We start from the raw sequence: 15,832 nt of genomic DNA on the forward strand, positions 1-15,832 counted from the left end.
ACCATGTTGGAGCTTAAAAACCACTGAAATCCCAAAAGCAGTAAGATCAAAATGTGCAGCCACTCGCTGCAGGCCATATGTATTTAAATTAATTAATTTCCCCCACCCTCTTTGCAGAAGCTATTAGGCTAAGTAAAAAGCAAAGTTCCTCCATTATCTTAAATCCTTGCTATTCTTTAGGACAGAATCCTGTAAAAGGTCTCTTAATGCCCAGGGTGTCCTCTCAGAACCTCTTGGTAATACCAGCTTATATTCTTTTCTCCCAGTTTGGCTGTGCATTGGTCTCTTTTTTGGGGGCCTTCAGCTATGTTGAGTTTTGACCTGACACCTTATGTCATAGGGATGGCTCTAGCTGATGGCCAGATACTGCAGCTTTGCAGTACTGCTCATAGTACTCAGTCCTGTTCTGCCTCTTTGGTTCAGGGTCTTTCCTCATGGTTGGAAGCAGTTTTTTGTTAAATAATACACCTTAGCAAGCACAGATCTAGAATTTGGATCTAAAAGCTGAAGTTCCTGTTACAGATGAGACATTTTTTGGCCCAAGCAGTAATTGTTGCTTCACATCATGGACAATAGCATTGCTGCATAAGCCTGCTGTTCCTAAGATGCTCATTTACACTGTCTACATTCTCTCACTGGGAAGCTCTTGTAATTCCTTAAAACAGTCCTAGGATAAAGTTCTTTAAATTTCTCTGGCCCAAGAAACACAAGTGCAATTAAATTGTCATTCTGGATTACTTTATCTAGAAGAATTCTTTTACAGAGTTACCCAGGTATGTACCTAACTTAAAAAACACAACTGTGCAGAATTTGTAGGGCTCAGGGTGTTATGCTGAACTTTGTTTCACCATTCTGATAAGGAAATTAGCAGTTTCACACAGACTATTGACCTCTATTTGTACTTGCACCCTTTAGCATATTCAGTCCAGACCCTTTCACTAGCAGTTTCTTTAGAAAGGAAACACGTCTGCATGGCTTGTCACTCAAGCATAAAGGAATCTAGCCTTGATCTTTGTTTTCATTAAATCATAATGTTGCAATTTTGTCTCAAAACCCTGTTTTCTTTATTGAAGCCATCCTCTGCTGTTCTCCAGAAAGTATTCCAAATAAATTAGTAGTCAGTGCTTAAAAAATTGCAGCTCTTTGAATTTTTACCTTCCTGTGGGATGGGGAAATCTGAGGTTTAAGGAGTATGTCTCCTCAGCTGGGACTGAATGCATCCAGTGAGCACATAGTGTTGCCTACTTGGCCTCAGAAGATAAATAATCTAAGCCTGCAATGTATTGATAACAAGCTACACTATAGTTAAAGTACTGTTTTCTGCACCTTCGGTTCATTTTTTCTCCTCTTCCCTCTTGTGCAAGCACAGCTGTCTGTGTGGACTGCTCCTTGATTAGGGAATGGATCCCCTTTTTCTCTGTGATTTTGGGTTTTTTTGTGGGTTTTTTTTGCAGTTCTGCTATATATCCAAGTAATGCAGAAAGTTACAATGCAAAATGAAATCAAGATACGTAATTCTTTTACATACTTGCTTGCATAAAAAACAAAAGAAAGAGTGTAAGAGCTTGGTAAAATTCAGGAGGGTTTCCCTGTTCTTCTCAAGAGACTGGTATATTTTCTTTGACCTGTTCCATGCATGTTGCAATTAAACACTTTGTCACAGGAGATATTTAAAATGGGCTACACGTGCATTTAAATGGAAAAAGAGATATTTATAGAACAAACATCTTAAGTATGATTTCTTAATTTAGCCTGTTTGGGCATCAATGCAGTGAAGGCATAACTAACTGCAGTAACTTCAGCTGCTTTTCCTCAGCCTCTGGTGGGACCATGGAAACCCAAGCTGTTGCCTCAAAATCTAGATCTCTAATACTTGGATGTCCCAAGGCTTAAATTTGCTAGGTGATTGACTAGTCCCAGGACTAGTAAAAAGACAATATGTTTATTATACAGATTTTTCTCCTTCTTGCATATCTACCAGTAACATAAAAATTCAAATATGTTCATTGCAAAAAAGTTAATAAAACTATCCTCAGTTTCAAATGTACAAAACATGTGAGTATGAGCAGAAAACTCCCTTTTTCTTTCTCCCCCCTCCCATCATATGAACTTACCTTTTGAACTTTCCTGATGGACTTTTTCTCTGTACTTGTTTTTCTCCATGCTTACTTTGACAAATTGAAGTTTTGTATTTGTCCTTTCTTTCACCAGAAGTCCACTCTCTTCTCTCTAAACAAATGTCTGTTGTCTGAGCTGGCCTTAAGATGAGAAGGGGGTGGAAAAAGCATTTTGCATTTTTTCAGTTTTAAAAAAACATTGTTAAGTACTGAAATGTTCCACGGCGGGCATAACATTCTTCTTCTCTGTTCTCCAGAGCTTAAAAAAGGGCCTAAGGGAACAAGGCACATAATAAGTAACCTGACCAGGCAGTGTCTAACTGGTTTAAAACTCCTTAATCTCCCTAACTGGTGGGAACTGGAATTCACTGGTTAGGGTGAAGGTCATTCTCTTTGCTAGAAAGAAGGCACTTAAAAAGTGCTGTAGTTTGGTCAACTGAGATAAAATGAGTATTTTCTTTAGTGTCTTAAAAGTTAGGCATCATATCTGTCTAGACCAGTCAACTGCTTCATTTTCACTAGAGGTGCAGTGGACAAAGTATTCCAGCTCTTATTTTCTTCTTCCTAATGGGTCTTAAGTAGCAAATAAAAAATACTAAACTTTAAACATATGATTAATTTTACTTGCAGTACTTAATGAGTGACAATTCATTTCTTTTTCTACTTCCTGGAACCAATATCTAGCATTTTTTAGGCATGAATAAAACTGTTTTCTTTACCTTGCATGACTTGATTTCTTGACCTGGTTTAAGTAGATAATGGAGATATCTTTCCTATCAACCTTTCTAGTGAAAAAAGCATTGGAAAAAAAATCAGTGAAAAGTAGGGGAGGAAACCCTCCAACAGAGAAGTTAATCTTTTGTGAAAGCAGGTATTGAAAGGCTACAAACCTTCAGCCAAGCAGAGGAAACCTCAATTGGAAGAAAGCCTAAACTCTTGTATTCCTTCAAAAAAGAAACTTCTGGCAGTAAAGTGTGAAATGTAAAAAATAAAATTTCACATCGTGCAATTCCTTTGCCTCACACTGACTGAACTAATGACTGAACACTTAAACTTCTAGCACTTGCCTCTTGTAGCCATTCAACTCAGTTGCAAGCATTTTGCTGTAACAGCTTTAAGAGTGCAGAATCTTCCTGTGTGGGGATTCAGTCACTGGCTCATCAATTCAGAAACATAGAGCCTTAAAAGTGGAAGATGGAAATTCAAGAATTAGAAGCATTAGTATCTTAAGCAGTCTTGCATGTTACTTTAAAAGTCCTCTTTAACAAGCTACAATGATCCAAGTAAGGAAAAGCACTGATTAGCTTGAGCCAGGCAACAAAGTTAATGAAGGGACTGGAACATCTTTTGCCTCAGGACTGGCTCAGGGAGCTGGACTTGTTCAGCCTTGAGAAGACTGACAGGACCTTATCAATGTCTGAGTACCTGAAGGGAGGCTGTCAGAGGATGGAGCCAGGTTTTTGGTGGTACTGAGCAGTAGGACAAGAGGCCATGGGCAGAAACTGATGTGCAGAAGTTCCACCTGAACATGAGGAAGAACTTCTTTACTGTGCAGTGATGATGCACTGGAAGAGTTTGTCCAAAGAGGGTGTGGAGTCTCCCTCACTGGGGATATTTCAGAACCCTCTGGAGGCAATCCTGTGCCATGTGCTCTGGGATGGCCCTGCTGTGGTCCCTGTCAGCCTGTGGTCCCTGATTTTGTGTTGTTTGCACAGCTAAGTCAGGTGATGCCTGAGTTTGGAGGGGAAAAGGCTTATTCAACTGAATTATTTTCTAAAATTAGCTCACTGTTCAGCATCAAAAGCTTTAAGATCACAGCTAAGTTTTTTTGTCAGTATTGATGTGAAACAAACTTCATTTGAAGTAAATGGAGCTATTTCTTTCTTACATTGCTCACTGATGAGCCTGGGTTGTGTCTTTTGGCAGTTTTGAACAGGATATAATTTTAAGATCATCAGGAATTGAAAGGAATGGAAGCTTGTGAGCACTGGTTGAGGTGCATAAAATCAAGTGTACTTTAATTTCTGAGATGTAGTAATAATGGGGAGTTCCTAGATGTATTTTTAGAAACCTAAGTAAGATCACAGAACCTAAGTTCATGGGTGAAACAATATATCTTTAAAAATTTGGAAAGCTTAAAAAGTATATTTTAAGGATCAGATCTCTTAAAACTATGACCATAGTATTTAATATTCTGTCCTGTACTGACATCCATTTAGTTCTTATATTAATAGAGATTAACTTAACAAGAAATGGGAAGGTGGCTTTTAGGAACAGGGAGGTGATAAGTGTTTTTAAAATGCCTGGCTCTGCAGTGGGATGAGAGCCATTATAATTCTATGATTGGTGAATCACTGAAACAATCCTGTGGGGAGACTAGTAGTTCAATGTTATTTGTCATAGAGTGACACGAGTTAAAAATACTAACACTAAGAATGCATAGGCTACTATTTCTTGTCCTGCCAGCTGTACTGCTATAGTTGCAAAGGGTAGGAATGGAATAACTCCAGGAAAGTCTTCACTCCTATTAGAATAAGTCTGAAAATAAAAGACATGGTGATTTTTGGTGCATTGTTGGAATTGTGCACTATTTTTGGTGCTTACAACATTACCTTAGGCCTTTTAAGTAGATAATCCTTTCTAAAGGCTAGTTCTGGTACCAAGTGGATTTTGTGGCCCATGTTATATCATTATTTAAATTTTTTTACCAGAGTGGGAGCAGATTAAAGCAGAGGGTGCAACTAATACAATTTTATTTTTCAAAAGCATGTTTTCCATACTGAAAATAGAAGACAGACACTTCTAGTATTGTGTCACTGTGGCATTTCTAAATTTATGTAACTGAAATGTGTGTCTAGGCATGTCTGGTGGTTTTTTTTTTTTTTTTAATTGAAAGCCATTTGCAAGCTGAATTCCCGATAAAGCAAAGGATCATTGAGCTAGCTCAAGGTGTTCATATTAGAGGCAGCATCTCTGCTTGTAAGGGTTAGCTTAAAGAGCTGTGAGTGATAGATGCAACTGATCTTACCTTTATGCTTTTGTGCAAGAGTAGAAGAGTTAATACCTGATCTACTTGTCCAGTCAGACTTTGTTTCAGAAGAACCTCTGTCCTCATACTGTGTGTTTCTAAACAAGGCTCTTTTCACTGTTCCATGCACCACTATGCTAATTGTTAGCCAGCTATGCACTAAGAAACTCTGTCCTGGTTACAAAATTTCCTGTTCTGGAGCTTGATTAATTTATTCTATACATGAGAATTGTTGCAATTACAGTAGCTGTTGTGATTAATTAATAACTTTTTTTTTACTTGAAACAATGTTCTTAACTTCAGATTCTTTGGATTTCTAAAATAAACTGATACTTTATTTCCCTAGTGGTTCTGAAGAGCAGTGGACTTCCATGTCTTGGGAAAAAAAATTAAAATAACTTTTTTGCTGGGTTGGATCACTTGTCAGTGGGGTAGCTCTGAACTGTAGTATATATTTTGCAGTAGTGCATAGCATTTTAGTATTATCAACAAATAGAGTGGCTTTTGACTTTACTTATGCCTTTTACTTGAGATGCTGGAAAGGCTTGCAACCAATAATTTCTAAGAAGAATTATGACTAGTTCCTGTTCAAACTTAAGTGTTTGGGGGCAAAGTAACAGAACTATAGTAGCTTACTATAGCAATCTTGTAAGGCTTTGAATGCTCTAAAATCTCTGGCTTTAGTAGGTAAAAGTACAGTATTGAGACAGAGAAGTTGGTTGAGTAGGCAGTGTCAGTATTCTCCAGCTCTTGGGCTTGTGCATCACCTGTAGGGTATGTGTGTGAAGGTGATAGTGAGCAAAGATTGCTCATGGAATGAGGAGTCTGTTTTATCCTTTTCATCAAAACTTCTCTCATACAAACTTAACTTCAGGAAGAAGCAATTAGTTTGAGTGTGTCAATCAAGATATATATATATCTTGTATGTGTAACAACTTTAGTTACGTACGTCTGTCAATTTGTTGTTGTGATCAACCTCTAATTTTTTTGTTAATGCCTCAAAATGTTTTTGAGGTTAGGTGGTAAACTGAAGAGGAGGAGTATCTAAATTGTGATCAGTGAAGTTTCAGTGAGCAGGCCTGCATTAATTCTACAGCGTTGCCATTGTCTTCACACTGTGACTCTGAACTCAGGGCACACATGCTTACCTGTTTGGAAAAACTTAAGGATCATGAGACTTAACATACACACTTGCACTGCAGAGGGTAAAAGCCAGTTACTTAAGGTGTTTCAGTGGCATAGAGCTCTCAAATAGATGAGATGGGAAATTTTGATGTGGATGATGGTAGATCCATCAAGTTCAAAAGGTGTTGGGTTCAAAATAAGCAGTTGGTTTTGATCAGAAGGGAAGACAGCAAAGCCTGTCCTGGCCTGAACAATGGCTCATGAGCTGGTTGTGCCTCGCTAAAGCTTTCATCTGCTTCCACTGCTTGCATTGCAGTAATGCTGTTTACTCTGCTAGGATACTGATCTGGTACAGAGTTTATTCTGCAGGATTTACCAATTTAATTCTTGGCAGAATTATTGATTGTCCAGAACTAATTGCTATGAAAATACTGATATCAGTGAAACTAAATTTTTACTTCTGTTTAATATGTTGCATTTCTATTTCTCTAAACTTTGCTTTTTAACCAGAACAAGAAAATCAGTCCTCTCTAGGCAAACCATGTGTCTCTTGAACTGAGTAAATGTTAAGCTGAGGTCTTTCTTTTCATACTCTGTATTCAGTTCATCTGGGGTGAGAATTATCAAACAGTTTCAGGTGTATACTGAGTGAAATAAAGAAAGAACTAAATCTGAAGGATTATTCCCATAATAGGCAGCAGGATTAAGATGAATTATTAGAGGCAGTGAAATGGTTAAGCATACAGGTTTTGAGGGCTGGGTAAGTAACTAATTGCAGGTAGTGAAATTAAGGAGATCATGGGGTAAACCAATTTAAATGCTATATATACCATAGCCTGAGGGCTTCTTTGGGATTGGGGGAAAGAGGTTGGATCTCTTTTTCCACTGCAGTCATACTCTCTCTAAATTCCTGAATTAATGGTTTGTGGCAGTCTGGGACTGGCTCAAACTAGAATGGTAACAGCTTAGCAGAAAGGAAATATAGACGCTTTAATTACTTTGTTTGTGTGATTTGACTTTGCTGCTGGTGCTATTAGCTTCTGGACTGCAATGTTAGAACATTTTGTTTGAGAAGATCAATCAGTTACTGTAGAATTCTTTCCAGGCTCTTTGAGTTACAGCATCTTTGAAAAGAGCCAAGCAAGAGTTATGGTTCTACTGGGACAGGTAGACTTGACTTGTCAAAAGCTGAAATTTGAATGTTTGTTGCAGGTCATGCTGTGTACCCCAGAAAAGTGTAGCCTTAATTAAGTGTGTGGAATGCTGCTTTTGCAACACTGATGGTGTATACTATAAAAACACCACTGGTATAATTGTGGTACACTTGAGGAACTGAGTATATTATTTTAGTGTGAAAAGTGATCTTGATAATTCTAAATTGAATTTTATCACAGTTCATCGCTACTAGTTTGTCAAAATTAGTTTGCTAACTTTATGTTTAAAACGGTATATGTGACCTTTCTTAGCATTGCTCCTTATGTCCTTACAATAAAAAAAACCCAAACCCTGGACCTATGGCCAGCTCATTTGATTAATAAATGGGTTTTACAGTGGTTGCTTATAACTAGATATCAAGCAAAAAAAGGAAAAAAAAAAAATTGAACTTCAGGTTGAGGTCTAAAGTCTAGCAAGAGATACTAGAAAATACAACTCTGGATTGTTTGTATGCATGTGGTATAAACTAAGCAACAATGCGACTTTCTAACGTTGTCCAGCAGTTTAAAAATCACCTTCAAATCTCTGTGCCCTTACATTAAGGAAAAGGAAATTAGATGGTGTTGCCACTGGTAGCAAAATGCATTATACTATTGTAATGCTGACTTGTGTTTAGTTAGACTGAATGGCATTCAGCTGTGTGTGTGCTGCTTGTAGCTCCATGGAAAGGAGAGGAAAAACAGCAGCTGCCTTCATTCCCCTGCACAACACACTGGCTGACTTGCTTGCCCAGGTCAAATAGGTACATCTGCAGCAGCGGGAGGGAGCTGCATGATGATCACACTCGCAGCCTTAAACTCTTGCAGAAAACCTGGGTGGAGAGTAGGCAGAGCAGCCAAGTGGGTGGGTGGGGACATGCAGGAAGTAAAGGATCCCTCTGCTGGCACTTCTTCCTCCTCTTGCAGCTGGCTGGGCAGGCAGAAAGGGACTTGCTTGCCTCTTGCTTATATTGATTCTTTCTAATCAGTGTTAGAGTGACAAAAGCAGATATTGAGCTCAAATCTCTGCAGCCTCATGTACTGGACTTGGAAAATAACAAGAGATGTCAAAGAGAAAACAATGCTCCCTTCTAACCTTGATGTCTGCTTTCCTTCTGCTGTGCGTTAAGTCCACAGCCCAGTGGAGTCCCATTGGAAAATAGCACCTTGCTAACTCTGTGGTGCGTGTAGCTCTCTTTTCCTGATGGATTTCACAAAAAGAGAGATCTGTCCCATATTTGTAATTGTTAATTCCCACTGTTGCTGCTCTCACAAAGATTGTGCTAAAGAGGTAAGTAGGAATTTCAGCTCTGTCAAGTGCATGTAGCCACAGGAGAGTATTTTGGAGGGGAATCAGAGTTCTCTACAAATCTTTTTAACTGATGTACATTTGCATAGCTTGGTTCTTTTGCTTTTAAGCTTGACTTTACTTTTTCCCCTGTAGTTTTTTAAATGTAAATTGAAATCCTGACCATCATGGCTGGAACATTAATTGATTCTGCTGTTTTCCACCTATGATTTTGTTCCAAATCCAAGCAATTTTTATTAAATATAGAATGTCTGAGGGTATGTAGCACTTCATCTGGCTTTGTTTTGATTTGTTGTAGAATTTATACAGCATTGATTGTACCTTCTCTAATTAAGTAAATGATACTTTCGGTATCTCTTGCATTTGAACAAAATGTTAAACTACTGACTCAGTAATCTGGTGATCTAATTAATACAAAATATTATGTACTTCTAGGCAAAAAATTGTGAAAGATTTCTGGAGAGCTTATACTTTGGGGTTTAAAAGCTTCCTGGAAATTTAGTGTTTTTAAGAATACCTAACTTGGCTTTAGTTCATCAAATAACTATATATGTTGAATTTTGGAACGTGTTATTTCACCTGGTTAAAATCTGATAAAATCGCAAACTTTATCGCATCTAAGATAAGTGAAATATGAAATCTTTCTTATGCTTAACATGCAAACTGTGAGTTTTTAGCTTTGTATTTGTAGCTACCTACATAAAGTCCGTGTTTTAGAGGAATTCTCAAAATATAAGTGTTCAGTGATTTTTATTTTAAATTGGCGCTTCTTTCAAATAAGCAGTTCTGCCCTGACTGTCCTTCTGTAAGCCTGACAGCTCAAGCAGCAGTTCAGGAAACTTCAGCTCACTGGAAGCTGCTGCAGCCTTTTTTCGTTGGATTTGTTTCAAGTCTGATACATGCTGTGATTTGGTTCATTATGCAACTGTATTAATGTGTTTGCTGGCAAAATAAAGGAAATGACATGGGTGTGGGAATGGGAAATGGAGAAAAGGATGCTGTTGCTTTCAGCAGCACTGTCAGCTTGTGCAATTTTAGAACAGTAGCTTGAGAAAATGTTGATTTTTCATGTGTGCCTGTTATATGTGTCTCTTCTTTTCTTTTGCGAGGGCTCTTCCTGCTGTTTCTTCAGCGAACTTGTAAATAATGCTAGTGGGATTTGGCTGTGTAGTTCTTAAAGAATTGCCACTGGGAAACAGGACTAGTAGGTTGGGGTTTGAGTTATCCTGTGGTTCTAAGGAGTATGGGGACCAGGTGCTGCACATAGGAATTTTAAGTGTGGTAAAACCATGAAACACTGTCTGGATTAATATTTCTTTGAGTGCCTTTGGGTTCAGAAACTGCTGAAGGTATGCTTGGCTGCCCAGCTCATGCAATTTTAAGAACAGATCAAGGTTATGTGAATTTCAGGGCCTGGCCTCCTTTGGGTTTCTGTGATGGCAGATTAAGGTGTGTAGGCAGCTCTGGCTAGAAAATATTTCAGTGATTTATTGAGTTTTAATCATTTATAGTACCCCTGTCTTGTACAAAAGAGTTCAGCACTTCCTTTGGTGCTTGCAGGAGGGAAAAAAGCGGTTTGAAAAGCTGATGAACTTCAATATCTGGAAGTGCTTTTCCAGAGCTGGAGAGGAGGCTTAAGCAGCCCTTCTCATGGACTCTGGAGTAATATGAGAAATAGGGAGCTGCTTGAACACAGAATCCTGTGTTGGTTTTAGGCCCTAGTGTGATGTTCTCCCAGATTTTTTGAGGAGCTGTTGGAATATCAAAGTTCTGCTAAAGAAGGCTGGCAGGAGCTTCACTTTTTAACTGTACTCTTGGTTTGGAATTCATAAAATGGGGTATTGTAAAATGGTCCCTATGGAAGGGCCTGAAGATTTTGGACTGGTGTTTCTTTCAGCAGTGAAACAGGGTAGCAGACTGGGTAGCAGGGTAGCAGACTGAATTACTGATTTTAAAATCTATCCTTAGATTTAACTTTTCAGGCTCTGTGCAAGAACAGACCATGCGGTACAATAATTAACAAGAAAAATCATCTCCTGGCTTTGGTATGCTGATATTTTTCTGTACCAGTTGTCTTCCTCATGTTAGCTTTTAGTTTTCTGAAATGAGATAGTCACAGATCTGACATCATCCTTCTGCTGCCACAGTGTTAAATGAATGTCAGTGCAGGCTGCTATGTCTGAGGTTTGAGCTATTTAAAAGACTTGCATGTGTTAAACTTGGGCAAATTTAGATGGGAATATATGCAGTAAGGAGTTGAATAGTTGTTGCACAGGTTATATATGTTATAAAGGAGAGCATTTAATTACATATAGAAATAGCTATACTCCATATATAAACCTGAACTTCTGGACCATTTTAAGTCTGGTCCTAATGAAAGGTGGCACCTTTGACAAGTCAACTATATGAAGAGAGTTTTATAAAATCTAAAATCCCTTTAGAGTGGAGAGCTCTGTGTCCTGCTTGGAAGCTGGAGATTTGTATAGGGCCTGGTTACAGTCTGAAACCTACCCATCCAAATATGGGTCTGATATTGTATCACCTGGGGCACTGATTTTCTTAAGGCTTAACAGTCAGCAAATCTTCTAAAAGTATTCAGCTAATGTTCATTGGCAGCCTGTGTTTCAGTGCTGATTCTAGTCACAGTATTGTCTGCAGTTCTGTGAATTTCAATTGCTAGAGTTTCACAAGGGCAAATTTTAGACAAAAGAACTAGATAACCTTCCTGTTATAAGAGCATACTGGTTTTTATCAAATAAATTGTTTCCTTTCTGCAGTGTGGGTTTTTTGTGTTGGCTTTTTTCCTTTTAAGAACTTTGAGTACAGGGTTGGTAGTTGCAAAGACTGGGGTTTTGACTCAAACTTTTCTGTTTCAAGGCTTGTTTCCTGCTCACAATAGAGGAATGGGGAAGGATCATATCTTGATGTCACCAGTATTTTGTAGGATTTTCCTAAACTTTCTGTTTAGGGCGTGAATCACAATATTTCATTTATTTCTGTACTTTAGACCTGTGGTTTTCACTTTGTGTTTACTTGTCATTCAGCAGTGACACATGGTCAGATGTATCAGGTGTATAATTTCAGGATTGTTTAGCTTGAAAACACCAGCTCTGTTCAAACATTTTAACAGCATGTCTTCATCCTCTCTCATTCTGCTGTTTTAAATACAGAGTTTGAAACTAAAGGCTGAATCAAGTAAAATTTGGTGCCAGATTTGTTGTGGACAGTTGGCCCCAAAATACCACTCTTGACTGTGATTAAGTGATGAAGCTTGGCTTTCTGCCTAAAATGTTTTTCAGAATTCCCAGATGGTCACATCTCATGGCATGTTTATTTTACTGCTTTGGATGGTTAATCTTACTTAGATTTTGTTTTTCTTTCCCCCTGTACTTTAGTGTGTATTGGGAAAAGGGTTGCTGTGTATTGTGGAAGGGCTTTTGTACAGCCTGTATTGTAACCTCATTTCCCTGAACTCACAGCAGCAGTGATGCCGGAGTGTGGCTTGGGTATAGCAGGGCTTTGCAGGAGAGCTAAGATGCTAGAAGGTTTTTGGTTTTTTTGTGTTTTTTTTTTTTTTTTTTTTTTTTTTGTTTTTTTTTTTTGTTTTTTAACATTGGACAAGTTATTTAATGATCCGGTCAGATCATCCTGGGCTAGGGTTTTTCCTGTTAAAAAAATTACTTCATATAATGTCAGGTTGGAAATATCTTGGGAGGCAACAGGATGCTTTGAAGACTATTAAATTAATCCTATGGTTTCTGGCATTAGTGCTACACAGGAACCATTTCCTTCCATTCTCAGTCCAGTCTGTGTACTTCACTCTAACCTGCACAACTTTTATGGAAACGAAAAAGTTCTTCTATCATAATTTGAGCACTCAAGTGCCAATGCCTTGTGTTACAGAAATGTAGCTGGGAAATGGAAAGGGGTGTGTGTGGAACATTTGCAAAAGTCACAAATGAGCAGTAGTACTGGGTTCAGACTTTGCCTCAATTTCAACTAGTTATTTAGGTCAGTTATCTAGAGAGTAAAAATAGGTGGTTTGTCAACACAATCAAAACTTAAATGGGCTTTGCAGTTTCTCAGTTGTTACTTATGTGTTTCAGGGTGTCAAGCCAGCCAGTTTTGATAAAGTCGCAATCCCTGAAGTGAAGGAGATTATTGAGGGATGCATTCGACAAAATAAAGGTGAAAGGTAAGTACTTGCTTTGCAGATAAAGGTACTAGCTGCTGTCTGAGTCCTTTATGTCCTTTTCATGATACCAAATCCATTTAGTTCCTGGGGTCTTTGTTCTGCTGAAAGTTGGGAAGCCAGTATTTGGCTGATCTTTGGTAGATTGCTATTCAGTGACTGTTTAAGAGGATTAAGTGTCAGGAAAAGTGCAAATGACATAGTAACCATCCATGTCAGTTTATTCAGGATTTCTATTGCTTTTATTAAAACTTTGTCCTTGTCAGCAGAGTAGTGGAGGACAGTCCTTCTGGGTTTCCAGGTGTTTGGATTGGTTGATTGGGTCTTCTGTAATCCTTTGGGGTTTTTTTGTCCCTTTAATTCTGTTTGTATGATTGATCATTTTGAGGACTCCCAAGTTTTAAATTCTTGCTGGTCATATGGATAAAACCATATTTTCTGCAAGATGACTTCTACTTCAGTTGACTTATACCATTACAGGAAATCTGAAACTGTGCTGGTGGCTTATTTATGGGATTTGTTTTGTTTTCTGCTTTGACATGTTTATTGCTAACTGAATGTAGATTTCAGACTCTTCCAGCTTTTATCCACCCTTTAGCTGCCCTCTATTCTGTTCAGAACTGTTTTTGTTCATTATGTTTATTCATCCCATTTTACTAGCTCTTGAAGTTTTACATCAGATGATGTTGCTGTGTATTTTTAGTTTCAGTTCTTTTTCTTGTTTTTAAACAATTTAGTATTTTTTTCTCATTTGAAGTTGATTTGTTCTTGCACATCTCTTATTTCTTGCCATTTAGTTTAAGCTGTTAACTACAATTGTTAATGATGTGTTTTTAAATCTCATACCTTCAGGACAAAGCTTCTAATTACACCCAACAAAATGCACATGAGGTGGTTCAAAACGGTGAAAAATTTAGAGAATAAATCAGGGGAGCATCTGGCAAAGTTATTCCTTAATATTTTATGAAATCCTGGTAACTGTGCTTTCTACATGCTTTCCCAATATCTAGATATGCTATTAAGGACCTTTTGAATCATGCTTTCTTCCAAGAAGAGACTGGAGTACGGGTAGAACTTGCAGAGGAAGATGACGGAGAAAAAATTGCCATTAAACTCTGGCTCCGAATTGAAGACATCAAAAAACTCAAGGGCAAATATAAAGATAATGAGGCAATAGAGTTTTCATTTGATTTGGAAAGAGATGTCCCAGAGGATGTGGCACAGGAAATGGTAAGTGCTGGTGGTCTGACAAAGCTCTGGAAGTAGTACTGTTCTGTGACAGTGGAATGTGGTCTGCCAGCCTCTGCTTTTGCTGTTACTGTCTAGAAATAAACGAGTTCACAAGTGTGTAGATGAATAGTGCCAGAAAGAGCTTTGTTGTAGCACTTGGACAGGGGCTGTCTGTGGCAGTGTGAATTCTGTGAATGTATCCTCCTTCAGGTGGAGTCTGGCTATGTCTGTGAAGGGGATCACAAGACAATGGCGAAGGCTATCAAGGACAGGGTATCTTTGATTAAGCGCAAGCGAGAGCAGCGCCAGTCGGTGCAAGAAGAACAGGAGAACATACTCCAGGAAGAAGGTAGTCAGAAGCAGCAGCTGGAGCAGCAGCAGCCATCAAGTGCTTCCCATGCAGGGTCAAAGCATCCCCAGTCTGTCACTGGTACTGCTCCTGTCCCTACTGCTTCAGCATCAGTTTCTACACAAGTGGAGCCTGAAGAGCCAGAAGCTGATCAACACCAACAGCTGCAGTTCCAGCAACCCAGTGTATCTGTTCTTTGTAAGTGCCTCAGTTAGTCTCTTTAGGAACTCTTGCACTTACACAGTTCCTCCCATTAGTTTTATGTTTTTTGTGAGTATAGCAGTAAGTGCTCTAAGATGATGCTGTTTGCCATTGCTGCTGCTGAAGAACAGTAGGCCATTAGAAAACACAGCAACATAAGATGCATTCCTTTGGCTTTGCTGAACCAAGGCTTGGCACAATTCACAGCCCAGTGTCTTAGCACAGCATGGTTTCTCTTTGTTTCAAGGCAATATACTGAGTCAACTTGGGCACCTAAAGCATGAACACTCATGACTTCCCTTGGTTTTGCTGCCCTCTTACAGGTTCAGTACATTCTAGCCCTGCTGCTGGCTGTATGCTCCTGCACCAGTGCAGATCAGGCTGTTAAAACTACTCACTTGAATCCTTGTTAACTTTTAAAGTGGAAATGAGATTAATCTACAAGTGGTTCAGCTCATAATTTCCTTTCTTGACAAGTCTTAATTTTCTGTTTTACATACTGTGCATGAAAAGATGAATTTATAATCCTATCTTTTCTTCTTCTGCCATCCCAGCATTTGAATAAGTATTTGAATAATGATGGAAGATGACAACTTCTGTATTAGAGTGATGAAGTTAAAAAGCAAATTACTGTCTGCTCGTTAGATAACCAAGATTTTAAATTATGCGTAGTTCACTACTGTGCCTACATGGTGCATCTGCCAGCCAGCATAACACAACTGTTTTAAATGTCTGTGTAAAATTAAATAAAAATAATGATTAATAAACCTTGAAAGATCATTCATACCAATGTGGAATTTCGGTTTCTATTTCTAGTCTAGCCTTTTGTAGGAAGTATCATTTATTCTTAAATATGCTCCCAAAGAACTCCTGAACTGAATAATTTTTCAGGGTTTTAGGGGAAGGCATAATGGAGGAAAAGAAGATTATAAAATCAGCTTAAATATTACAAGAGGTAAAATGCTAATAAAGGTCCACGTGACATGGCACAAAAATCAATTTAATATTTGATCAGTTATAGGATCTTTGAAATTTTTAATCCAGACCGCAGTTCTTGAAATGCAGATTTTTATCCTTAACTTTTGCAG

The 15,832-nt window shown here is 38.3% G+C and overlaps 1 protein-coding gene across 17 annotated transcripts in view; it reads left to right on the plus strand.

Annotated features, from left to right (window-relative positions):
* The window catches only part of WNK1 (WNK lysine deficient protein kinase 1), a 98,957-nt gene that overhangs the window by 41,749 nt on the left and 41,376 nt on the right, over positions 1-15,832 (plus strand). For all 17 annotated transcript variants that reach the window (XM_031507942.3, XM_085569019.1, XM_085569021.1 and 14 more), the window contains exons 5-7: positions 12,879-12,967; positions 13,975-14,194; positions 14,405-14,741. In XM_031507942.3, coding sequence (XP_031363802.2) covers positions 12,879-12,967; positions 13,975-14,194; positions 14,405-14,741 — 646 coding nt within the window. The remainder of the gene's footprint in view (positions 1-12,878; positions 12,968-13,974; positions 14,195-14,404; positions 14,742-15,832) is intronic.

Source organism: Lonchura striata, chromosome 1A, assembly GCF_050655825.1.
Source record: "Lonchura striata isolate lonStrDom1 chromosome 1A, ASM5065582v1, whole genome shotgun sequence".
Lineage (NCBI taxonomy): Eukaryota > Metazoa > Chordata > Aves > Passeriformes > Estrildidae > Lonchura > Lonchura striata.